Raw genomic sequence first — 27457 nt, forward strand, 5'->3', positions numbered from 1 at the left:
ATCTATTGGAATGTCAAATTCACCTGACCTTTTAAAGCATGAAACATTACCAGATTTGGAAATCTTTGATAATTTGAAAAATGAAAAGGCCACATCATTATTTTTATTTTATTTATACTTATAGATACTTATCATTGTCACATGTTTGTAAACTAGCTGTTTCCCTTTGTGATTTTTTTATCTTCTTTGTCCAATTATCTACTTATTCACTTAAATTTGCCTAGACTGACCAGGCAATGGCACAGTGGATAGAGCATCAGACTGGGACACGGAGGACCCAGGTTCAAAACCCTGAAGTTGCCAGCTTGAGCGCAGCCCCATCTGGTTTGAGCAAGGCTCACCAGCTTGAGCCCAAGGTTGCTGGCTTCAGCAAGGGGTCATTCACTCTGCTATAGCCCCCGGACAAGCCACATATGAAAGAGCAATCAAATGAGAAACTAAGGTGCCACAACGAAAAATAGATGCTTCTCATTTCTGTCCCTTCCTGTCTGTCTGTCCCTGTCTTTCCCTCTGTCACAAAAAAATAAATAAAAATTTGCCTATAAGACATAGTCACATGATATTCGCTGAGGTAAAACATTTTTGCATGCCATAGTATAAGCTATTTTAGTTTTTTACCCACTACTGGATAGAAGAAGGGGGAAAAAAAAGCAAGGATAATTTGAGAGTAATTTCAAGACAAGAGTTACCCCTTAGGAGGTAACTACAAAGTGAGAAAGAAAATACCTGTCTTTGTTGTAGGTTTTCCCATCTCCACAATTACACTGGGGGTATGCACCCCACTGTAGTAAATCAGGAGCTCCACATCTCGATCAAATTTGTGTCCATCAGCCAAGGAAACCTGAATTGGGAATAGACAAAAAAAAGCCACGTTAGAACTAACACTGCTTCCTGCCTGGGGCTGAGATTAGATCTTAGGGCTACAGGCTTCTTCTCCCTCGTGTAAGCATAGTCAAGAGCCCCGGCAAGAATAAAGAGGGGGCTCACAAGACGAAATGGGGATAAAGAAGGAGCACAGTGTGATTCTCCCTTGGTTCACAAGGAAAAGTAAGGAATAACAGAGAAAAACTTCTGAGGCAGAAGATCAGGACCCAAGAATAGGGGCACTAGCAAAAACAGCATTCTCTTATTAATGACCTGAGCGGACGTCTTATCTCCAAGGTACTCAATGGGACTCAAGGGGCAGTTGCATTGGATCCTCTCGATGCCGTGCTGGGAACTGATGGTGGCAACCATGCTGAGTGTGTAGGGCAGGTCCTCCAAAGGGACTACGACTGGCTTCGTTATACGGCAACTGTCCTCAGGCCGTCCTACAAAAAGTTAACCTTAGTGGTGTTCTCCTTTCCCACACTTTTTAGCACCCCTGCACCTTCAGGGGGTTTCTCCGATTGTGTCACCCACCAGTCCTATTTGAAGAAAGAGACACTGACCAGAGAGTTGGTATCGAGGATTCAGGATAGCAGGAAGCACGTAGCGCAGGGCCCCATCCGCTTCCAGGGGCAGCTCCTGCACATACTTCAGGGTGAGTGCGGCCTTCGACCCAGGGGGAAGGTTCCCCACATTACAAGAGAAGATATCCCTGGACCCTGTGTCCTCTTCCAATAGGAAGGCTTGGTGGCCCTGGCGGATGGCCTGCTCATAATTGATGTGGGCCTAAAAAGAACAAAGAAAGAAAGGTGATATCCAAGGTGACATGAGGAGACCAGTGACACAGAAAACAAAGATTGGTAGGTTGAGACTATGATTGGTCTTGCCAAGTTCACAGCCATACTTTGAGTGCCTCTGATTGAATTTGCCCTTCAATGTTTTTAGTAAAGTAGCAGTTAGAGGCGAGTAGAACACAAAGCATTCAATATCAGTATTTTATTTTTCTTCAGTGAGAGGAGGAGAGGCAAAGAGACAGATTCCCGCATGCACCCCAACAGAGATAAAGCCACTAGGGGGCAATGGTCTGCCCATCTGGGGCATTGCTTTTTTGCTCAGCAATTGAGCTCTCCTTAGCACCTGAGGTGGAGGCCATGGTGCCATCCTCAGTGCCCGGGCCAACTTGTTCAAATCGAGCCAGGGCTGCAGGAGGGGAAGAGAGAGAGAGAAGCAAGAGGGGGACGGGTGGAGAAGCAGATGGGCACCTCTCCTGTGTGCCCTGACTAGGAATCGAACCCAGCACATCATCTACCACTGAGCCAACCGGCCAGGGTCAATATAAGCATTTTTGTGAAACCGCATTTGATAGAGATCCTAGAGTATGCATTACAGAAATAAAAAGGGAGGAGATAACATACTCATCCCTAGTACCTCTGCTTTGTCCTGTAATTCTGCCACAATCATCTTCCCGTCCACCAAGGCCTCAAAGCTGTACACAGCTGAGTCTTCATCCATGGGGAAAACAAAGAAGACCTCCAAAGGAACTTTCTCCTCATTCTCATAGTTTAAGGTCGCAGACACACCAGCCACAAACTCACAAATGGACAAGGTCACAGAGATGTTCTTCAGTGGCACTGGAGATAGACCAGAGTTTGACTTCAACAAACTAGATATAATAGAATGCCTGAAGGCCCGGCATTGTGCTAGGTGTCAAAGATACAATTGCAAGTAAGAGTCACAAATCGAATCGGGCTTACCTGGCTCATTCTGGCGGGTTATTAGGCCACAGGGGCACACCATGGTCACACAGGGTTACTATGGAAAAGACACATCATGAATAGAGTGGTATGTTGGAGGATTACCTATTCAAACGCCAGTACCTTATGTACTTCTCTCTGGCATAAAAATACATTCAGAGGGTTAAAGATGAAACTAGGAAGGAGAAAGGAGCTGGAAAGAAGGGGACAAAGCTGTCCATAGTAAGGCTCCTTCGAAATGCCAGACCCAAGTGGAAAGCTGTAAGAGTCATTAAACACCTGCTGAGCAGAAAATCTCTGAAACAATCCAAGGCTGGTTCAAACACCAGTTCCACTTTCTTGAAAGTACATTTGTTAAACCACTCTTTAGGTATATTCAATAAGTGTAATTTACTTAACCCCTCTGAACCTCAGAATTCTTTCTAAAATAAAAATCAGAATACCTATTCATTATATATGCATATATGAATTAATACATATGAAGTCCCTAGAATGGTGCCTGGCCTGTAGAAAGCATTTAATCAGGGGTGATCGACATTAGCATTGTGCTTGTTACTATTGTTAAATAGACGCTGACTGTGAACTTTGGATCACGCTATTCAGAGACCTGCACATAGGAAGTTGCCTGATCAAAATGGACCCCTGCAACTTAGATCACCTATCTTGTGACTTTTCTTTTGGGGCTCATAATTAAAACCACTGTTTGTTTGCTTTTTTCACCCAAAAGATTAATATACCATATATTCAACTTGTCCTCTATTTTAAATTGGGCCTTCCAAATTTTATTATAACCTGAGACAACTATTCTACATGATATGAAAAAGAAATAAAATAAAATGTGTGCATAGATTATAATTTATGTTATATTTTATTTTATCCAGAGAATCAACAGGTGGGTCTGGTCCTAACCATGGGCCCTAATATCACTGGAAGCTGCCCTCCAGCCATTCTGAACTGAGTCATCCGTGGGTTTGCTTCTCCTTGGTCTTTGAAAGGGTGACCTGAGCTGCAATCTTCAGCACCAATCAGGAAGATTTTTACTGAAAACACACATTAAGGAGGTAGAATAGAGTTGCCTGATACACAGAGAATGCTGAAGACAAGTGAAAATAATGTCTATCCATAGCCCCAGGGGCAGATGAGTCACTGGAAACCTGAACCTTCATTCAGGAACCTACAAGCCAGAAAAGCATGCAGGGCTTTTGAGAAAGGTAATTTTCCTTCCCAGCACAATGGCGCCCTCAAGGATTCTGAAGCTTTTGGCAGGACATTTATAGGACATCTGTGCTCATCCCAATCACCATTTAAAACATCACGCCCTACTATGACCCATGATGGCACAGTGGATAGAGCATGGAAGTCCCAGGTTCAAAACCCAAGATCACTGGCTTGAACTTGGGATCATCAACATGACCCTGCGGTCACTGGCTTGAGCCTAAAGGTCACTGGCTTGAGCAAGGGGTTTCTGGCTTGGCTTGAGCCCCCTGGTCAAGGCATGTATGAGAAGCAATCAGTGAATAACTAAAGTGCCGCAACTACAAGATGATGCTTCTCATCTCTCTCCATTCCTGTCTCTCTCTCTTTCTCCCCCCCCAAATCACACTCTGCTCCCACTCAAAGGCCCTGTTGCTCATCCATCTGATAGCAACGTAACCCCATACCTACAAATCAGCACCAATAATCAGCCTTTCTGTTTTGTGTCTGGTTTTACTTTAAGGAATTGGATAAAAGCAGATATGGCAAAGCATCTCATACTGAATAGGAACACAGAGGTCAGCTGTGGGGAGAGGAATGTGTGCTCAGGAAAAGGGTTTTCACCGCATACTGGATGGGGGTGTGAGTTCTCTGGTAAACCATGCTGGGGCTGGGGGCGGGAAGAACTTCTAGGAACAGCAGCAGGGAGCTTAGAGCAGGAGAAGCACAGGATACAGCAGGGGTCCCCAAACTACAGCCTGCGGGCCACATGCAGCCCCCTGAAGCCATTTATCCGCCCCGCCGCACTTCTGGAAGGGGCACCTCTTTCACTGGTGGTCAGTGAGAGGAGCACATTGACCATCTCATTAGCCAAAAGCAGGCCCATAGTTCCCATTGAAATACTGGTCAGTTTGTTGATTTAAATTTACTTTTCTTTATTTTAAATATTGTATTTGTTCCCGTTTTGTTTTTTTACTTTAAAATAAGATATGTGCAGTGTACACAGGTATTTGTTCATAGTTATTTTTATAGTCTGGCCCTCCAATAGTCTGAGGGACAGTGAGCTGGCCCCCTGTGTAAAAAGTTTGGGGACCCCTGGGATACAGGATACAAGAGCTGGGGAAACTATAGGGCAACCAAATCTGTAATGCTGGGCGGTACTCACCAAAGGTGGCTTTCTGCTGAAGAGACGGAGCAGAGGGTGTGTCTTCTAAAAAAAAACAAAAACAAAAAACAGGCTTCTTTCCAGATTCTAAACCCAGACTAATCCCTCGCCGGGGAAATTTGCTACTCTGCACACTCTCCTTCAACTCTCCCAGTACACTCTATGCTGGGTCAGAATTAGTTCTCCCTCACTCAGGATGGTATTTCAGAAACGCGCCTAGCAACAGGTAGGCAGACCGGCCAGAGCCGCTGACCAAGGTCAAAAGTCTTCAATCGGATGCAGCGGGGAGAAGGGTGGGCGGCTCAGTGAGTCAGAGGCTCCGTGTGGCCGCACCCGCGGGTTCTAGGAGTCTAGGCATCGGGTTCACCCGCGGGGACAGGGAGGAGCCCCGCGCTGGGTGGCGCAGGGGCCACACCTTGCAGGCCTGTCGCGGGGGGAAGTGAAGAACCAGGGATCCAGCCACGGAGCGCCTTTGGCTAGGATAGGAGCAGGGGGTGATTTAACCTTTAAATTTTCCGTCCCAGAGTTCCAGCGTTCAGGCAGTAACAGAAGGTATCTGAGGCGGTCCCTTGAATTTCTATAAAGAAGGGTTTAGGGGCTACCAATCCGATTTGATGAAGGGAGGAATGCTTGAGGCTCCATTTCCACAGCACAAAGTTACATAAAATTGAGGAAACACCAATTGGCCACATGAAAGAGGGACGGGGAGGGGGCGGGGGGGAAAGAGAAAGAGAAGAGGGGAGGAAGAGGAGGAGGAGTAGAATGAGAGAGAAGGAAAGTAGAAGAGAAAAATAGAAAAGGAGCCTTGACATTATTAGGAGATTCCTAAATCCCCGCAAGTTTCCCCTAACCTTCCGCGAATGTGCCAACCGGGGGATCGCACCCCGGGACTAAACGCTGCGGCCCTTAGGCTTGCAGTTAAAACACTCCCTAACAGATTTGGAGATGAGAAAGGGAGTTAGAATGGGCGGGTCGAGCCCTCAGGGATTAGGGATGGGATCAACCCGGTCACCTACCTCCTCCAGCAGTCCCGAGGCTCTGAGTTTCTGCCAGAGAGAACTACTGCAGACAAAATTTCCTGGAAGACCCGCCCACTTCTAGGGACCGGTTATAAAGTAGCGATTGCATGACTAAGGGATCGAGGAGCAAGTTCTTAAATATTCTGACATTTGCTTTTCTCTTTATCAAAGGAAAATTCTTCAGCCCTGGAACGTTTGCTCTTTTTTCTTTGCCTGGTCTAGGCGAAGGGACGATCAAAGGACAGGCAAAGGGGAGGGATTTCTTTTCCAAGTGAAAATGCTGTCCCAATGACATCAAAAATAAATTATTTCTGTTATAGGCGTAATTACCAAGGGACTATGTACGAGGCCCTGAACTTCACTGAGTTATCTCTAATTTGAGTCATTAGTTCCAAGATTGTATCCTTTCTATAGCATTGGGGGGGGGGGGGTGGATAAGGTAAGGGATGAGCCAGAGCAATGCACACAGGGGTCAATTCTTCCAGTCATGAGTCACTTATGGGTCTTTAATCAGGATCTGAAATCTAGTTTGGGGGTGTAAACAGTAATTTAGAGGATCTGTGCTCATTTTCCTGGTTAAGAGGCACTAGATGTGATGAAGTTTTCTATGTCTTTTCTATTTAAAGATGGCCTATTAAACCTGAAGCTTAGCCTAACCAGGCAGTGGCGCAGTGGATAGAGCATCGGACTGGGATGTGGAAGAACCCAGGTTCGAGACCCCAAGGTCACCAGTTTGAGCGCGGGCTCATCTGGCTTGAGCAAAGCTCACCAGCGTGGACCCAAGGTCGCTGGCTCGAGCAAGGGGTTACTCAGCCGGCTGAACAGCCCGCGATCAAGGCACATATGAGAAAGCAATTAATGAATAACTAAGGTGCCAAAACAAAAAACTGATGATTGATGCTTCTCATCTCTCTCCGTTCCTGTCTGTCCCTATTTATCCCTCTCTCTGACTCTCTCTGTCTCTGGGGGGAAAAAAAGAAAATAAAAACCCTGAAGCTTAAAGAAAGTCATATATTGCCTGACCTGTGGTGGCGCAGTGGATAAAGCATCGACCTGGAAATGCTGAGGTCACCGGTTTGAAACCCTGGGCTTGCCTGGTCAAGGCACATATGGGATTTGATGCTTCCAGCTCCTCCCCCCTGTCTCCCTCTCCTCTCTCTCTCTCTCTCTCTCTCTCTCTCTCTCTCTTTCTCTCTCTCTCTCCCTCCCTCCCTCCCTCCCTCTCTCCTCTCTAAAATGAATAAATAAAATAAAAAAAGAAAGTCATATTGCTGTTATGAGTCTGTGTAGGGGAAAAGAATAAATGTATTGAAGACTCAAGTTTATTTTAGCCTCGGCAGTTTATTCACTGTGGCACATTTACTCTGAGTTTGTTTTCGTATCTTTCTTATCTGTAAAATGGGGATAATAAATAACATATCTACACCTCTTTGGGTTTTTAACAATCCAGTGGCTCTTAATGAACGTGAACGTGAACCCCTACACACACATAGTAAAAACACAATACAAGCACCAATTCTATTTTATCAGTATTAGGCCACAGAACCATGTTTTTACATGTATCAAAATAATTGTGAAAGAGAATAATTCCTTTTCTTGGTGGAAATCATATCCGGTATAGCTTCTTCCAATCGTAACTTCTGTCTGTTGACTCCAGTCTGGATTCTGGACAACAACAGAGAAAAGTTGGAAAAATGGGCCGAGTTCAACACCTGACCCAGCTGAACTAAAGAGGTTAAAACTACAGGACTGCCACAGATCAGACGTGCCAGCGTGGCTGGAAAAAAACTCGTATGTACAAAGCAGGAAAGAATTTATACGTGTGTATCAGGAAGCATATATATGAGGCTGGTTATTGGAAAGGCGATTATATGAAAAGTCTCTGAACTTGGCCCAAAATATACAATTAAATAAACCTTTATGGCTATTAAAAATATGAATGCATTTTTACTGGTTATTTATATTTTGTTTAAACACAATGAATAATTTCATTCTTTTCATATAAACTATTTAATGAATCCAGTGATCAAACCTTTGGAAGCAAAACATATAATTCATTTTTTTAGTCAACATATATTTATCAGACTTCTACTATATGCAAGGCATTGTTCTAGATTGGCATTAAGGTAATGACAAGACAAAAATTTTTACTCACTTGGGGATTACATTGCAGAAGAAGGAAATATTCAATAAACAAATAAGTACCTAAGAAAATATCCAGTAGTAGAAGTGCTTAAAGAAAATAAAACATGTAGTTAGTTGTGGGTCAAATAAGTTTGCAAATATGATGTATATGCTTGCTCGCTTATAGTTTGCATTAGGTGTGGGGGACACAGTCTTTAAGCAGGCAGGGTCCTTATAGCCTAAGGCTTAGTTTTAAGACTAAGCTTTTCCCACATCCTTGACTATTGCATGATAGGGGGTGGTGCACTCTTATGAGGAATCTCATTTATGCCTCAGGTAAGTGGCTTTGTATCAGAGACTTCCTTGCTTGTATATTGGATTAAAGATTTTGGTTTCTACACTATAAAATGGAGCAGAGGAGCCCATGCTGTAGCAGGGCAGAGAAAGTCCACGTGGAGGAGAGGAGAAGCAGCCAAGATGGCAGAGTGCTGAAGGAGAAGCCATTTGTGCAGAGTTTGTGCAGAGAGAAGGAGATGGGAACGGAGGTGAATAAGGCTGGTGAGGTAGAAACCTTTGATTCTAGGAAACTCAGATATGTCAGTGGCTTTGGGAGCTCTGAATGGAAAGGGAAGTGTTTTCCCACTGTGTGTATTCCTTGCCTGCGGTGCAAGCTAGAATTAAAGCTAATGGCCCACCAGTACTTGGCTCCATTGTTTCATTACCGTCTGTCCAAATAAAATGCGAACCTGCATGGGCCAGACGGCTGTGATGGTGGCCATGGCTACTGGCTTTACATTAGTGCGGTGTTTCCCAACGTGGGGCCCACGCCCCACAGGGGGGCAATTTGATAGTTAAGGGGGGCAATTTGAAAATGGACTCGACACGACTTTAACTCTTTCGCCCCGGGCCATTTAAATGCAATGCTAGATATCGGTGCCAAATTTAACAAAAAATGCAATTTTTAAATAATTGAGGTAAATAATTATTAAATATAATTTTGTTTGACGAGACCAAAATATCAACTGGGTGATTGGTGTCGTCAAGTAAACTTCGTCCTGGGTTCACCGCGGAGCATGCCGTCTGCTGCGGGGAACCCGGACGTTTTAAAAACTCGCTAAACAACGCAGTTATTCTCACCTAATTGGCCTGTCGCAACTTGTGTAGTGTTTCACATCATTCAGTTGGTGTTAATTTGAAATAAGTGTCAGTCAAAACTGTTGTAAAAGCTCCTTGATTTAATAAATATACATATATAGTATAGATATAATTGGTAAGTATTTTATTTTATTTTTATCAATATTAAACTCTTTATTAAGTACTTCTTGCATTGGGGCTAGAAAGCAATAATATTTTATAAATATTATTGGGGCTATAATAGTGCATGCATGACAATTTTAATTTTAGAAGCATAACTTTCCAGAAAATTTTGTCAAGTGGAAAAAATATAGATACCTTTTGATTTGCGGTGGTAGTGCAGTAAATGTGTTATATACATTTAAATAAATATGAATTTTTAGTATACGTTTACTCTAAGTCACATTGAATATATTTTAACACATATTTTAATATTAGTTTTTAATTGATCTTATTATTATTTCTTATAGCCCATAGTAAAATGAGTGGTGCAAGCAAGAAAAAACTCGTCAATATTCGGAGGAATATTTAAAATTTGGGTTCATACCCGTTGTTCACAATGAGCGGATTCCTTTTTGTCTTTTATGCCAGCAATGCTTGACCAATGAATCAATGAAACGAGGTCGTCTTGAGGCGCATTTGAAGGCGAAACATAGTGCTCATATTAATTCAGATTTGAGTTACTTTAAAACTTTAAAGAAAAATTTTGAAAAAAGAACATTAAAGTCTCTATTTACTGCTCATACTTCAACTAATAATCGTGTTCTTGAGGCTAGTTATCAAATTTCTTTATTCATCGCTAAAACTGGAGAAAATCACACTATAGGAGAGAATTTAATAAAACTGTCAATATCAGCATTTCTTAAAATGGTTCTTGAAAAAGATGACAAAGATGTAAAAGCTATGCCACTCAGTAACAATACTGTTAGCAGAAGAATAGACGAAATGAGTGAGGATATTGAAAAACAACTTATTGAAAAGCTGAAAACAAGAAAATTCTCCTTGCAAATGGATGAATCAACTTTGAGAGACAGTGAGGCAGTATTGATGACTTACATAAGATATATTGATAAAGGACATTTTGCTGAAGAAATGTTGTTCTGTAAAAGATTAGAAAGCACCACTACCTCCAAAGATATATATGATAAGCTAAAAAACTACTTAGATGTCAATGATACACCAATGAAAAATATAACATCTTGTGCTGCAGATGGTGCTCCCAATATGATGGGCAAGAAAAATGGCTGCTTCAAATTGATGAAAGATGCGAATCCAGAAATGATTCTTGTGCATTGTGTGATTCATAGGGAAAACTTGGTAGCTAAAAACATCTCGCCTGTTCTGAATGAAGTATTACATACAGTAATAAAGTGTGTTAATGCTATTAAAGCTAGTGCCAAATGTGAGCGTCTTTTCAAGCTATTTTGTGAAGAACAAAATGAAGACCATTTGAGACTTTTACTTCATACTGAAGTGAGATGGCTATCTAAAGGAAACTGTTTGAAAAGATTTATGGAACTGTTTGATACTCTTAGTGATTTTTTTAAGCGACAAACCTGAAATGAAGTATCTGTTAACAATAGATGGTAAAGCATTTGTGAGTTATTTAGCTGATATCTTTGAAAAACTAAATATATTAAATAAGCAACTTCAAGGAACAAATAAACCTCTTGTCGATGCAAAAGCAAAGATATTTGGTTTCATTACCAATATTGAGTTATGTCAGAAACATATTAACACCAAAAACTTTAAACAGTTCCATTGGCTCCAAAAATGTGAAGTAACTGATACCGCTTTACTTGTTATTGTCAAACATTTGAATATTCTATCGGCTGATTTAAAAGAAAGATTTTCTGATTTAAAACAAATTGATTTCCCCACATGGATGATGCAGCCAATGTTAGTGGATTTGTCTGATATATCAAATATGCAGTGTCAAGAAGAACTCGCAGAATTGCAAAATGATGAGTCAGTTAAAGCTTTATTTAATATCAAATGAGCGATGGCATGGCTTTGTGAGGAAACAAATCAAATACCCAAATTCAACCAAATGTGCAAGAAAACTATTGCTACCGTTTCCATCTTCATTTTTAGCTGAATGTGGATTTAGTGCTGTAAATGATTTACTGGTAAAAAAAAAAGAAATCGGCTGGATATAACACAACATGGAGACTTGAGACTAAAGCTAACCAAATTGGAACCTAATATAAAATCTCTGTGCAGCAAGCATCAAGCGCAAGGATCACACTAAATTAAAATAATAAATTAATATAGAAAAATCTGTATTAAAATTATTTGGAATTTAAATTTCTGTTTTTCATTATATGTTTTGACATTTTACTTACTCTGTTTTGTTAACAATTTCATAGTAATTTCTTCCTAGAACCTATCATTTATGTTTATTAAGTGAACAAATCAATTTTTTAATGTTAAAAATTATGTATGTTACATAGGGGGGGACATAAAAATTTTAGAAAGGTTAAGGTGGGGCATGGCACAAAAAAGGTTGGGAAACACTGCATTAGTGCAACAGAGAATTAACAGAGGCTACTTTAAATTAGGTATCTCCACCCAAAATCTTGTCTTTGCAACTTACTGTTGCTAAGTATTCTCCAATATTGATTTTCAAGTTCAGTCCAAGTTTACCCAAGTTTGTGATCATTCAGAATAAAAACATTTCCTAGCCTCCCTTAATGCTAGGTGTGACCCCATGCTAAATTCTGGCCCATGGGATACAAGAAATCATATGTGCAACACTTCATCACACTCTTTCAAAGAAAAAAATATGGCCTCCCCTCCTCTTCCCTTCTTCCCACTCACTGGTGGAAATACAGATATATTCTGAGCCATGTTGGACCATGAGGACTATGGTGATAACCCATAAAAATGGAAAAAACACCCTTCCTTCTTGTGCTAGATCTGCCCTCAAAAACAGGTGTGGTAGGAGAAGACAAGATGGCGCTGGAGTAGGCGGACATACCAACATCCACCTCCCAGAACCAAAGTGGATTACAAACTAATTTTAAGAACTATCATCTGGTGGCCCTGGCCGGTTGGCTCAGCGGTAGAGCGTCGGCCTGGCGTGCGGGGGACCCGGGTTCGATTCCCGGCCAGGGCACATAGGAGAAGTGCCCATTTGCTTCTCCACCCCCACCCCCTCCTTCCTCTCTGTCTCTCTCTTCCCCTCCCGCAGCCAAGGCTCCATTGGAGCAAAGATGGCCCGGGTGCTGGGGATGGCTCCTTGGCCTCTGCCCCAGGCGCTAGAGTGGCTCTGGTCGTGGGAGAGCGATGCCCCGAAGGGGCAGAGCATCGCCCCCTGGTGGGCAGAGCCTCACCCCTGGTGGGCGTGCCGGGTGGATCCTGGTCAGGCGCATGCGGGAGTCTGTCTGACTGTCTCTCCCCGTTTCCAGCTTCAGAAAAATACAAAAAAAAAAAAAAAAAAGAACTATCATCTGGATAAACCAACTTGGACTAAACTAAGAGGACTCTTCAACCAAGGAACACTGAAGAAGCCACACTGAGACTGCTTAGTGTATCCCAAGGTTCTCTTTACCAAGCCACAGTCACAGAGCTCCAGGGAAAAGCAACCTGGTCTCATCTCTCCAGGCAGAGGAGAACAGAAGCTCCATCTCCACACATGCTGCAGATGGCTTTTCCAGTCTACCTGAATCATTAACAGCTAGAAGCAGCGGTCATTGGGACTTGGACGTGAGCTGCAAAGTATAGAATTGTGACAACAATTACAGTGCCATGCGGACTTTTCCTGGATGTGGACTTTTCCTGGACTCCTGCTCCTTGTGACAGCTCCTAACAGACTGAACTGGGGTTGGGTTGCATTTTTCAGGGATTTGGCATGGTGTTGGGGCCAACTTGGACTTGGTGAACATGTTAAGGACACTACTCTTTTTTTTTTTTTTTTTTATAAATAAACTTTTATTTTAATGGGGTGACATCAATAAATCAGGGTACATACATTCAAAGAAAACATTTCCAGGTTATCTTGTCATTTAGTTCTGTTGCATACCCATCACCCGAAGAGAGATCATCCTCCGCCCAGTTCTCTCTGTACCCCTCCCCCTCCCCCTCTCCCTGCTTCCCTCCCCCCACCCCCATAGCCACCACACTCTTGTCCATGCCTCTTAGTCTCGCTTTTATGTCCCACCAATGTATGGAATCCTGCAGTTCCTGTTTTTTTCTGATTTGCTTATTTCACCCCGCACAATGCTACCAAGACTCCACCATTCTTCTATAAGTGATCCGATGTCACCGTATCTCCTAGCTGAATAATATACTATGGTGTATATGTGCCCCATCTTCTTCATCCAGTCCTCTATTTTTTTTACAGTGATTAAAAGCCTTTAAGCAAACTCTTGGCCAATACAGCAAGAATCCCTAAAAGAGTAGTGTCCTTAACATGTTCCCCAAGTCCAAGTTGGCCCCATCACCATGCCAGATCCCTGAAAAATGCAACCCAACCACAGTTCAGTCTCTTAGGAGCTGTCACAGGGAGCAGGAGTCCAGGAAATTTCCCCACAGGAAAAGTCCGCATGGCACTGGAATTGTTGTCACCATTCTATATTTTGCAGCTCATGTCCAAGTCCCAATGACCACTGCTTCTAGCTGGTAATGATTCAGGGAGACTGGAAAAAGCCATTTGCAGCATGCGTGGATATGGAGCTTCTGTTCTCCTCTGCCTGGAGAGTTGAGACCAGGTTGCTTTTCCCTGGAGCTCTGCGACTGTGGCCTGGTAAAGAGAACCTTGGGATACACTAAGCTGGGTGGCAAAGGTAAATTCATAATACAAGTTGGCAAAAGGAGGAAAGAGAGCTCTAAATTAGGAGTAGGTCCCAGCCTGAAATATGAGTGAGGCATTGAGGTAGGAGGGATAAAGGAAACACTATATATTAAGCAAAGCAGCAGAAAATAGGACTATCAACATCCACAACAGAGATCTTTGATGGAAGAATAAAAAACCTGACTATTCAGGCAAAACATAGTTAAGTGGCCCTTGTGCGAATGAGATCAGTTTACCTGCTTCTTGGAAGAAATACCCTAGGCTCGTCCACAGTGTCGTAGATGGGGCCGACGGCCCTGGGCACCTTCAGCCTTCAGTGGCAAACCCCAGCTTTCTGGGCAAGGTTAGGTCATAGGTGGCTGGAGCAGGGCTGGAAGAGACTGAAACCTCCCTTAGAGGAGCGAGGGGGAAGCCCACCTTCCAGTGAAGGACACTACTCTTTTATGGATTCTTGCTGTATTGGCCAAGAGTTTGCTTAAAGGCTTTAATCACTGTAAAAAAAAAAAAAATAGAAGACTAGATAAAGAAGATGTGGCACATACACACCATGGCATTCTATTCAGCCATAAGAAATGATGACATCGGATCACTTACAACAAAATGGTGGGATCTTGATAACATTATACGGAGTGAAATAAGTAAATCAGAAAAAAACAAGGATTGCAGGATTTCATACATTAGTGGGACATAAAAACGAGACTAAAAGACATGGACAAGAGTGTGGTGGTTATGGGGGGCGGGGGGAGGGAAGGAGGAAAAGGGGAAGGGGATGGGTGAGGGGCACAAAGAAAACTAGATAGAAGGTGACGGAGGATAATCTGACTTTGGGTGATGGGTATGCAACAGAATTGAATCACAAGATAACCTGGACATGTTTTCTTTGAATATCTGTACCCTGATATATTGATGTCACCCCATTAAAATAAAAATTTATTTATTAAAAAAAATAAAATAAAATAAAAATTAAAAAATAAAAAAAAAAAGGAAAAACAACAAGAGAGAAGGACTCTAAGTTCCTGAGGCTTTCATGTAGTAGAACTGCTATATTAGTATAGACTTTTACAAAGGAGATTAATAATTTTTTCTAGGATTTAGGACTGTTAACTTGGGCTCTGTGCCACACAATCCTTATCCTACTTGATTATGATCAATAAAAATAATATCATTTTAAGGAAATTGTCTTCTTTTGAATCTAAAGAGCATATTTGCATAAAATGAGAGGAGTCTATGCATTATGAGAACAGTACCCACTTTATTTCAGTACCTATCGATGTAACTCATATGCCCTAATTTATGCCAGCCTATGCTGATTATAGAATGCTTATTTTCACCCAGTCTTTTTGAGAGGCATTTATTTTTCTAAAATAAGAGCTATTTGCGTTACCACATAGAATACTTAGCACTGGCCCTGGCCGGTTGGCTCAGTGGTAGAACACCAGCCCAGCATGTGGATGTCCTGGTTTTGATTCCCAGCCAGGGCACTCATGAGGAGTGACCATCTGCTTCCTCGCTCCCCACCACCACCACTCTCCTTCTCTACTTCTTCCTCTCTCGCAGCCAGTGGCTCGATTGGTCCAAGCGTCAGCCTAGGTGCTGGGGATAGCTCAGTTGATTTGAGCATAGGCCCCAGACAAGGGTTGGCGAGTGGATTCCGGTTGTGGCGCGTGAAGGAGTCTGTCTCTCTATCTCCCCTCCTCTCACTTGGAAAAGAAGAAAAAAAAGAATACATAGCACTGGTGTGGAGCAGGCTCCCAATAAGTTGTTTTGCTGCTGATCTCTATCAACATGGAGTTTCATTTAATTCTTCTGTTCTGTTTGCCTCTGCTCTGATATTTCCAAAGCAATTAACATAAGATTTCCTACTGTTCTTACCATAGTTGAGCTTTTTGTGTAGTCTTAAAACTTATAAACCTTTAAGTAAATAAATGCCCAAAGGCATGAAATTATTAGATTAGTCAATAAATGCATATAAATGTCGGTAGTTGTATATATTCATAAGCCTTGTGATTGCTATTTATCATAGATATTTTAAGACAGATTTCAAAAAGCGCAAATGTCAGTAATGTACACAAGTCTTTTTTTTTTAAGTGAAAAGAGAGGAGATAGTGAGACAGACTCCCACATGCACCCTGACCAGGATCCACCTGGTAACCCCTGTCTGGGACTGATGTTTGAATCAATCGAGCTATTTTTAGCACCTGAGACTGATGTACTCAGACCAACCAGCTATCCCCAGCACCTGGGGCCACACTCAAACCAATAGAACCATGAGCTGCAGGAGGGAAAGGGAAAAAAGAGAGGGAGGAGGAGATTCTCATGTGTGCCCTGACCGGGAGTTGAAGAAATATACACAAGCCTTATAAGCATTTTTTACCTGACCTACAGATGATAGCAAGTACAATGGTGATAGCTACCATTTTCATATGATCACTAATAACTTGAAAATTTTATGTTTGGAGAGATCACATAAAAACTGAGCCTAACAGAAACTTATCATAGATGTATGGATAATAGATAAGATGCACTAAAAAAATCTACAATATATTCAATACTATTAGAAACCAGTGCCAAGTATTTTACAAGGTAAGACAAACAGCTTTACTTCCAGACAGGAATAATGGCTGCCATCATTGAGGGAAGAAGAGGAAAGACAGTGGATATATAAAATGAAGCCACTTGGGCCCCAGTCGGTTGGTTCAGCTGTAGAGCATCGGCCCAGTGTGTGGAAGTCCTGAGTTCGATTCCTGGCCAGGGTACACAGGAGATGTACCCATCTGCTTCTCCACCCTTCCCCTTCTCCTTCCTCTCTATCTCTCTCTTCCCCTCCTGCAGCCAACGCTTCATTGGAGCAAAGTTAGCCCAGGCACTGAGGACAGATCCGTGGCCTCCGCCTCAGGCACTAAAATGTCTCCAGCCTCAACAGAACTACGCCCCAGATGGGCAGAACATCACCCCCTGGTGGGCATGTTGGGTGGATCCCAGTCGGGCGCATGCGGGGAGTCTATCTGACTGCCTCCCTGCTTCTAACTGGAAAAATACAAAAAAGAAAAGAAAAGAAAAGAAAAAAATGAAGCAGCTTGAACCAAGCTGCTAAAATTACTAACATTATGAAGATTGAGACATGAGTCAAGAGGCCATTTTTATTCTAACTAGCCTAGGAACTTAAATTGTTTTCGAACCTTCCAGTCCTGCTTCAATGCCTGGATATACAATTCCCTTCAAGAACTTATGTATGCCAGCTACCCAATTACTTCACATCCATTTTCCTGACCACCAGACATGATCAGGCTTCTTGATACCCATCTTCTGGGCATTCATCTTACTGACTGCCTGTCATCTGACTGATAACTGTCCTGGCCTAATCTTAGGGCTAAGAATGCAAGACTGATAACTTTTTAAAAATGCACTTTAGCTATAAATACATTTAAATTTTCTTTCTTCTTTGGAACAGTCCTGGGTTTTTGCCTATCTGTGCTTACAGTTTGCAAACTCTGAGACCCTTGAATAAATCCCTCTTCATAATTTTTTTCTACCAAAACCTCCAAACTCTTTCTGAAGTTGTTTGGCATCACAAAATCACTTAACTGTTCATCAGAAATTTCTTACAAGATGCTGATTTTTGATAAAAAGGAGCAATTGTCACCAATGACAGTAACTATGCTTTAGGCAAAACAGAAGCATAAATAAGTACAAAAGAGAACAGTCGATCCTCGCCAGCTGGCCAGCTGGCTCAGCGGTAGAGTGTCAGCCCAGTGTGTGAACTCCCAGGTTCAATTCCCGGTCAGGGCACATAGGAGAAGCGACCATTTGCTTCACCATCCTTCCCTCTCCCCCTTCTCATGTGTACCCTGACTGGAGATAGAACCCTGGACATCCACATGCCGGGCCAATGCTCTATCCACTGAGCCAACTGGCCAGGGCCTAGACTAAGGTAATTTTTGTTTTTGTTTATTTGTTTGTTTGTTTTTAGCAGAGAGTTTGTCTGACCACCCCCACCGTGACCTCTCTGGCAAATAATGATTACCCTGCCTGAAATAATTGGTACTCAGGATTCATTGGAATAAATAAATCCATCTATGAATAAAAAACAAAAATGGTAAATAAATGCATTCAGTGAGAAATTCGGCAGCCCCTTCTCTCCATAATATTGAGTAGGCAAGGCATTTAACTTAGGAGCTTTTATAAATGCCAGCTAGCATAAAACAGACACTTCCAATGACAGCTTAAAATGATTTTTGGCTTCTCAGCAGGTTTCTTCCCCCTTTCTCCTGGCAACAGGCCTTTGCCCTACCTTTTGGGTAACTGCCTGCCTCTATTCTACTATACCTTGTATCCTGGCCACAGAGCTTGCTGTGTGACCCAGCCAAAGAAGTCAGATAAGAACCTGGAGCCAGACACATGGAAGAAACAGCAGCTGAGGCTGAATCATCCGAAGGCGGTGTCCTGAGGCAGCTCCATAAACCCTTCCGGCTGAGGCCTCTGGACCCGCCCCGGTTCCCACCCTTCCACAGGTCTAGTTTTCATTGATTCATTTAATTCTCTGAGCTACCCCAACTACTCTTGCTTGCAGTAAGTCTATCTTATTGGCACAGTGTAGTAAAATTACATGCTTTATAAAAACAACATATATACACAGAAAAAAAAAGCAGTAAATATATAAATGTAGATAAATGTATAGGATATGTGCCAAATGAATTTTTTATTATTCCACTAAAGTCTATTTTACAAAAGAAATTGTTTTTTTAAAATTAAACTTTAATCAGTTTCTTTCTCTTTATTTTCTTTTTTTTATTTATTTTTATATATGTATTTTAGAGTTGGGGGATGAGCAGGAAGCATCAACTCCCATATGTGCCTTGACCAGGCAAGCCCAGGGTTTGGAAACAGTGACCTCAGTGTTTCAGGTTGATACTTTATCCACTGCACCACTACCGGTCAAGTTTCCTCTTTATTTTTGATGGTGTTATTATACCAAGTAACTAATTATTCCTTTGTTCAATAAGATGCCCAACTTGGGGGATTAATATCTAAAGAAAGACCAAGGTTATATAAAAATATTCTGTGTTTAAGAATTATTGTCTTGCCTGACCAGGCAGTGGTGCAGTGGATATAGCATCAGACTGGGATGTGGAGGACCCGGGTTTAAGACCCCGAGGTCGCCAGCTTAAGCAAGAGTTCATCTGGTTTGAGCAAGGCTCACCAGCTTGAGCCCAAGGTCACTGGCTCAAGCAAAGGGTCACTCGGTCTGCTGTAGCCCCCCGCCCAAGGCACATATGAGAAATCAGTCAATGAACAACTAAGGAGCCACAACGGAGAACTAATGCTTCTCATCTCTCTCCCTTCCTGTCTGTCTGTCCCTATCTGTCCCTCTCTCTGACTCTCCCTGTCTCTGCCACACACACACACACACACACACAAAGAATTATTGTCTTCCGTGGACTCAAAGAGGAAATCACTGTAATAGTTAAAGCACATATAGATTGGTGGCATTCTATTTGAAAGTGATGGAAGAGAACTCAGGGTATCTCCCAGCAGACGGCAAGATGATGGGGATTAGCAGAGATGCTTCTTACTGCTGCGGAGAAAGAAGAGAATATACAATTTAATAGCATCGGCTGGTTCTGGTCTCTGTTTGTCATGTAAGTGCCCAGATTCACTCCAACATGGATAGAGCAAGAAGTGCAAACAGAAAATTACAATGAGACAGAAAGAAACATTTTTTTCTTAGCATGAAATCCTTGTTAAATTATCCACCAAATAAAAACAAGTTATTTTTCACTTGCTTGGTGCTAGTTAGCTGCAAATATTAGATATAAAACACTAGGTAAGGACACCAGTCAACCAAATAACAAGGTTTACTTATTATAAGGATATAAAAGACAAGTGACATAATCAAGATATTTTGCAGAGACAACAGCAACATTTTTTGAGACAGAAGATAACATAAGTTTCTTGGACCTAAATATCACCATTGAACACAGGGTTGTCTGTGGTAATGTAGAAATGAGCAAGTTTACTTCTGGAAAACATTATTGACTACCTTCAGACCCAGACGAATGGACAGTAGAACATAAAGCTAGACCATTTCTGCAAATATATCCTGCCAATTATTTCACCTGGGACAGATATATGGTACTTCATCAATCTCAGTTTAATTCGAGTACACAGTATGATTACAGAATGGAAGACTATACTACAAGGCCATAATAATCAAAACAACATTGTAATGGCATAAAAACAGACATATAGATAATTGGAACAGAATAGAGAGCCCAGAAATCAACCCACGCCTATATGGTCAATTAATATTTGACAAAGGAGGCAAGGATATACAATAGGATAAAGATAGTATAATCAATAAATGGTGTTGGAAAAACTGGACAGATACATGCCAAAAGATGAAACTAGAACACCTACTTACACCATACATAAGAATAAACTCAAAATGATTAGACTTAACTATTAGACTTGAAACCATAAAAACCCTAGAGGAAAATATAGGCAGTAATATCTTGGACATTTCTCATAGCAATATTTTTTCTGATCTATCTCCTCAGGCAAGGGAAAATAAAATAAAATAATAAACAAATGGTAATACATGAAACTAAAAAGTTTTTGCACAGCAAAACCATCAACAAAATGAAGAGACAATCCACTAAATGGAAGAACATAGTTACCAAAACATCTAACAAGGAATTAATATCTAAAATTTATAAAGAACTTATAAAACTCAACTCTAAAAAAAGACAATCCAATTAAAAAATGGGCAAAGAATCTGAATGTTAGGTCACATTGAGAAGGAAGACAGGCCAAATGTGGGGATAAAACAATTGATTGGGGCATCTGTGAGCAGATGCGCTGAGACTTTAGTGGCGTCAGCCCCAAGTGTCTGGGCATTTAAGATTTTATAGGGTTAGTAAGCAAGGCTTAGCAAGAAGGTTAGTTTTGGAGGGGAATTTTTGGGCAGGATGATGGTTTATCACTAAGAACAGAATGTTTAGGTAATTAATAAGAGATGATTAACTGGCAGGAGGTCTGAGGATTGGGGAATAATGGCTGAATAAAAGAATGTTTTGATAAGTGATGGGAGGTGATTTACTGGTGGACAGTTGTGAGAGCTACCCAAGATCCAAGAAATTCCCTGGGACAGAGTCACCTAAGTTTAACCTGGCTAATTGAAGCTTTTGGTAGGGGGCCCTGGACCTGAACCTAACACTGAATAGACACTTTTTGAAAGAAGACATACAGATGACTGACAGTCATATGTAAAGATGTTGTGCCCTGGCTGGATAGCTCAGTTGGTTAGAAATCGTCCTGAAACACAGAGGTTGCCAGTTCAATTCCCCAGTCAGGGCCCATACAAAAACAGATCAATGTTTCTCTCTCTCTCCCTCCCTCCCCCCTTACTATCTCACTAAAATCAATAAGTAATTTTTTTTTTGACAGACACAGAGAGAGAGTTGGAGAGATGGATAGATAAGGACAGACAGGAATGGAGAGAGATGAGATGCATCAATTTTTTATTGTGGCACTTTAGTTGTTCATTGATTTCTTTCTCATATGTGCCTTGACCGCAGGGCTACAGCAAACCGAGTAACCCCTTGCTCGAGCCAGGGACCTTGGGTCCAAGCTGATGAGCTTTGCTCAAACCAGATGAGCCCACGCTCAAGCTGGCGAACTCGGGGTCTCGAACCTCGGTCTTCCACACCCCAGTCCAACACTCTATCCACTGTGCCACTGCCCAGTCAGTCAATAAATAATTTTTTTAAAATACTCAGCATCAAAAAATAAAACAAAATAAAATACTCAGCATCACTAATCATCAGAGAAATGAAAATTATAACCACAATGAGATATCACCTCACACCTTTGGAATAGTTATCATCAATAAATGAACAATCAAGTGTTGGCAAAGGTGTGGAGAAAAGGGAACCCTCGTGCACTGTTGGTGAAATACAGATTGGTGCAGCTACTATGAAAAACCATACGAAGGGTTCTCAAAAAATTAAGAATAAAATTGCCTTATGACCCAGCAATTCCACTATGGGGTATTTACTCAAAGAAACCAAAACACAAATTTGAAAAGATATATTAACCCTTATGCTTATTGCAACATTGTCAGGATATGGATGTAACCTAAGTGCTCACCAATAGACAATTAAATAAAGAAGATGTGGTATATATTTATATATGCAATGGAATATGACTCAACCATTAAATAGAATAAAATGTATTAAATTGATTGACTTGGATAAGAAGATGATATACAATTCAAGTGTATATTTCTATGATACCTGATCTGCATATTGCTCTGTGTGCCCACCACCCACGGTCAAATCCTCTTCTATCACCATATATTTGACCCTCTTTACCCTTTACTAATCCCCTGTCCTTCTTCCCTCTGGTAATCACCATACTGTTGTCTGTGCGTACGATTTTCTGTTTGTTTTGTTTGTTTGTTGCTTTCAGTTTTATGCCCTACATATGAATAATATTGTATAGTTCTTAACGTTTTCTGTCTGAATTATTTCTCTTAGCATGATATTCTTAAGATCTCCATCCATGTTGTCGCAATGGCAGTATTTCATCTTTTCCTATGGCTGAGTAGCATTCCACTGTTGTGGGGGAAAAGGAATTCTCATTCACTGCTGGTAGGAATGTAAACTGATACAACCACTATGGAAAATACTATGGAGTTTTTTCAAAAGTTAAGAATAGAGTTATCAGCCTGACCAGGAGGTGGCGCAGTGGATAGAGCATCGGACTGGGATGTGGAGGACCCAGGTTCGAGACCCTGAGGTTGCCAGCTTGAGCGTGAGCTCATCTGGCTTGAGCAAAGCTCATCAGCTTGGGCCCAAGGTCGCTGGCTCGAGCAAGGGGTTACTCGGTCTGCTGAAGGCTCCCGGTCAAGGCACATATGAGAAAGCAATCAATGAACAACTAAGGTGTTGCAACAAAAAACTAATGATTGATGCTTCTCATCTCTCTCCGTTCCTGTCTTTCTGTTCCTATCTATCCCTCTCTCTGACTCTCTCTCTGTCTCTGTAAAAAAAAAATAAAAAAAAAAAAAGAATGGAGTTATCATATGGCCCACCAACCCCTCTTCTTGGATATCACCCCCCCCAATTTGAAAACACTTATTTACAATGATGTATGCATCCTTATGTTCACTGCAGCATTATTTATGGTGGTCAAGACATGGAAACAACCAAAATGATCTTCAGTAGATGATTGGATAAATAAGATGTGATACATAAAGACAAGAAATAAAATCTTATCGTTAGCGACATTGTGGATACAACTGGAGAGCATTATGCTCAATGAAAATAGTGAGACACAGAAAGACAAATATATGATTTCACTTACATATGAACTCTGATGAACAAACAAGACAGCAACAGACTCATTAATAACAAAGAACAAATTGATGGTTGCCAAAGGGGAGGTGAGTTGGAAGACTGGTTGAAAAAGGTGAAGGTTTTAAAAAGTACAAATTGTTCATTACAAAACAGTCATGGGGATGTAAAGTACAGCTTAAGGAATATATTCATTAATATTGTAATAACTATGTATGGTGCCTGGTGGTTACACTAGATTTATCAGGGAGATGAGTTTATGAATCATATAAATGTCTAATCTCTATGCTGTACACCTGTAACTAATATAACATAATCTTGAATGTCAACCATAATTTAAAAAAAAACAAAAAATAAAGCAAATAGAATATAATATTAAAATGTCATAAAGTTGGGTGATGTGTACACAGGTGTTTATTATATTATTTTGTATTTTTGTGAATGTTTGGAATATTTCACAAAAGAAACAAAAGATATTACCTATTACTCTAAATATTTGTGATGTATAGAGTTAACAACACAGCAAATATTACTTATATAATATTTATTCTAAGAAGTGTTAATGGTGAGAACAAATAGAAGAAACAGCTCAGCAGACAGGGCTTTTTAAAAAGAAGATCCATATTCTGGATCTTCTTTCAGACCCCAACCGTGTCATAGTCATTTACATAGTGCCAAACACAGTGAGCACTGTTGGAAATGCACCCTGTACATACACACAAACTGTTTGTATTAAGATGAGCATATACTGAGCAATACATTATCAAATCACTGAGCCCAGGTTACACGGCGTTTTTGGATCTGTGATGCCTTTGGAATAATTTTGTCTGAATATTGAGTGGATACAAGGAAAATACTATAAGGCATTTCAATGTTTTCTTCTGGCGAAAGAACTTGGGTGAATTTCTTAGATTGCTCTGTATCCTCCCCTTCTCTGGCAGAATTTTTGAGAATCTCATAAATTTTCATTAGCTCCTTGTACTCTAGGAGGGAGAAGACTCCTGGGGAAAAGAGAAGCCAGAGGAGGACAATGAAGAAACAATAGAGAATCACAAAATCATTTCCCTCTTTGTTGATAGAGGGACCTGACCTAAAGCCCAGTGGGTCCCGTTGTACTGCCCCAAGCCATCTGGAAGGGGGATGCTTTCGTGAAAAGCACTAAAAGTGTATGCAGAATAGCTTAAACTCTTCTCAACTAAACAAAATTGAGGATGCTTTTTGAAAAACTACATGCTTCTGAGATAGAAATTTCTAAGTGAAAAAACATATATTTTTTGGAAGCATAAATAAGAAAGAAAAAGCTCCAGTGTTAGTGGCTGAACACTTAAGTGTTAGATATTGCTTCTCTCTGACCTAAAACTGCTTTGGCACTACAGTGAACGCTCAGGGTTCCTGCCCTTCTCAGTCTAAGTGAACATTCCATGTTAGCCACTGTCCTCAGATTTTACTCTGATGGTTATCTTTTCTCTGAAAGGATGAAAGGACAGTAGAAAAGGGGTAAATAAGGAGCTGCCCTCTGAGGCAAGTATATGGAACATTTCACATAGTCTTCATCTCTCACTCTACCCTTCTAACAATTGTCATCAGAGAGTGATTCCACTTGGAACTTAAGCCCGTGGGACCTTTCTCCACATCCCCTTTTTCCATCCTTTCACTCTATCAGGAATAGCTTGGTTCTATCACCCATTAGGGGCCCTGAAGACACTTACCAGAGGCAATGAGAAAGGAAGCACTTAAGTAGGCTGTGAAAATGACCCAGGTGAACTTAAAGTAAGAGTAGTACACGAACAGGCCTTGCTGTAGCTTCAGGTGATACAGCAGGAGTGCAGAGATCAAAAAGACACCTGATGTTGAAACAGAAGAAAATGCCCCTCTGTAGAAGGAAGCTTGGCTCTTCTACTCATCTTAACCCCAGACACGCCTGACATCTAAACCTCTATCCTGTACAAATGCACTTTATCCAAGAACCAATCCCACTTTAGTGGTTGATTCAATTCAGAAGCTGCGTATCTGAGCCTAAAAACTGGGAAGGCCACACAGTCAAAAACAACAGGATGGACCCAGTGGTGGAATTCAGCCAGTGCTCACCGGTCCGGCAGAACACATACCTAACTTTTTGTTGAGTTCAAAAAACTGGTTGTTAAATGGTACTTGTAATCAGGGTTCTCTCTAAGGTAGGACCTGGGCAGCCATCCAATGTGGAAATCACAAATTTACATTCCTCACTCTTTTTTAACGTTCATCTGTGCAACAGCATATTCTAAGCACCCATAGTAATGTTCATTCCGTGCATAGGAGAAAAAAAATTGACAGAACTATGCTTGTAATATTTATGTATTCATTTCATAAAACTCATTTTACCTTTGATGAAATACTTCATTCTCATGTTTGTTACTTCAGTAACGTTAAGAGAAAAAGTGTCAAACAACCAGGGGATGACAAGCTGTCATTTGTTTCAGCTTTGTGTTATGTAATATGGAAATACCTTAAATAAGAGTTTTATTGTCTTTTGTCAGATATTATTTAATATTTTTTCATTAACATCTTAAAACTCTTTCTTATAACATAATTTAGTTTTGTGTACCTCTTTTATTTTTCTTATTTAAGTACTAAGTGCATGAAATAATAAGCTATCTTTCGGTATATCTTTTTTTATACATAAACGATCATTAGGGAAAACGGTTAAATTATCAATATTTGACTCCCACCACTGGCTGGACCCATAAACCAAGTATATATCTAAGTGTGTATAAGGGGAGCCAGGAAGTTACCTGTGGAGATACTAGTGAATATAGTGATAAAGAAGACACATTTAGTTGGAGTAACCATATAGGTGAATTCCAGTCCCAGAAAGAAGTTATGGTAGCAGGACAAGCCGAGGATCAAATACATCATGATCCTGACCGCTTTCAGGTCATCTGTTGGAAAGCAGAAACCATACTGAGATAAGGACCGATGTTTCTTCTAAGCTGATTTCCACACAGGGGCCACAAATCTCTAAGTAAAAGTTGGAATGGAGTGGAAGATTGGTTTAAATCAGGGGTAGTCAATCTTTTTATACCTACCACCCACTTTTGTATCTCTGTTAGTAGTAAAATTTTCTAACTGCCCACCGGTTCCACAGTAATAGTGATTTATAAAGTAGGGAAGTAACTTTACTTTATAAAATTTATAAAGCAGAGTTACAGCAAGTTAAAGCATATAATAATAATTACTTACCAAGTACTTTATGTTGGATTTTCACTAAGTTTGGCAGAATAAATCTTTATAAAACAACTTACTATAGTTAAATCTATCTTTTTATTTATACTTTGGTTGTTCCGCTACCGCCCACCATGAAAGCTGGAACGCCCATGAGTGGGCAGTAGGGACCAGGTTGACTACCACTGGTTTAAATAATAAAGGGGACGGGGTGGGAAATAAAGAAGCAGGGAACTGTAAGCTGAATGGGAGAGAGAACAGGAAGAAACCATTCTCTATCTTGGTATCTCTATAAGCTTCTCTCTATTCCTTCCTTTTCTCAGAACTCATTTCTTATGAAAGACTCCAATTTATCCTGTCCACTTCTGGTGTCAATATCACCGACTTTCCTAGTTGTCAGTTACGCTTATGCTCCTGATGTGCTGGTCACCCTACTGCTACTGCCAAGGCTTCTCAACTGTCCAACAAGTAAGTCTGTGAACTTCTAAACTTTTCTCCAAAACAGAAATGGTAAGATTTTGGACTCTGCTTTGACTGTGTTGATTATGGAAGTGGGTATACTGCAGCCTGAGGAAATTGCACCAGAAAATAACAAGTAAGCTGGTAAGGTAAACAGAAGACAGGAAAGATGAACCCTCCCTATCCACCCATCTTTCTATGATATAGTTCTTACCATTTGGCCAAATAGTAGAGACCAACCATGGATTCTGCCTTTTCATATTGTCTGCTCCTTCAACCTTCAGTGAAGCCCATTCATCAGTGAAAATACCAAACACCAAGAAAACTAAGACCAGGGAACTCAAAAGCATGTTAATGGCCTGTAGTTTTCTAATCGATATGTGCACCAT

General features: G+C 41.0%; 2 protein-coding genes across 4 annotated transcripts in view; both read right to left on the minus strand.

The window, feature by feature from the left end:
• Positions 1-6069, minus strand: part of VWA5A (von Willebrand factor A domain containing 5A) — a 38212-nt gene extending 32143 nt beyond the window's left edge. For all 3 annotated transcript variants that reach the window (XM_066259788.1, XM_066259790.1, XM_066259789.1), the window contains exons 1-7: positions 5997-6069; positions 4981-5025; positions 2622-2679; positions 2296-2498; positions 1431-1653; positions 1138-1310; positions 727-841 (exon numbers count right to left, since the gene is read on the minus strand). In XM_066259788.1, coding sequence (XP_066115885.1) covers positions 727-841; positions 1138-1310; positions 1431-1653; positions 2296-2498; positions 2622-2664 — 757 coding nt within the window. In that variant the 5' untranslated portion in view covers positions 2665-2679; positions 4981-5025; positions 5997-6069. The remainder of the gene's footprint in view (positions 1-726; positions 842-1137; positions 1311-1430; positions 1654-2295; positions 2499-2621; positions 2680-4980; positions 5026-5996) is intronic.
• Positions 5291-27457, minus strand: TMEM225 (transmembrane protein 225). Its single transcript, XM_066254459.1, has 5 exons — positions 27283-27457; positions 26180-26326; positions 25118-25252; positions 5832-5910; positions 5291-5456 (listed from the first exon to the last, which is right to left on the minus strand). The coding sequence occupies exons 1-5, from the start codon at positions 27455-27457 to the stop codon at positions 5291-5293; spliced, it is 702 nt and encodes a 233-aa protein (XP_066110556.1).

The sequence above is a fragment of the Saccopteryx bilineata genome, chromosome 2, assembly GCF_036850765.1.
Source record: "Saccopteryx bilineata isolate mSacBil1 chromosome 2, mSacBil1_pri_phased_curated, whole genome shotgun sequence".
Lineage (NCBI taxonomy): Eukaryota > Metazoa > Chordata > Mammalia > Chiroptera > Emballonuridae > Saccopteryx > Saccopteryx bilineata.

Bases quoted from the DNA above. Each gene is read 5' to 3' on its own strand.
- TMEM225 (XM_066254459.1), bottom strand. From the start codon at position 27,457: ATGGTGCACATATCGATTAGAAAACTACAGGCCATTAACATGCTTTTG. The intron at 26,327-27,282 runs GTAAGAACTATA...GCTTTCCAACAG, and splicing joins CTCTACTATTTGGCCAAATG to ATGACCTGAAAGCGGTCAGG. The intron at 5,457-5,831 runs GTTAGGGGAAAC...CTCCTATCCTAG, and splicing joins GGTTGGCACATTCGCGGAAG to CCAAAGGCGCTCCGTGGCTG.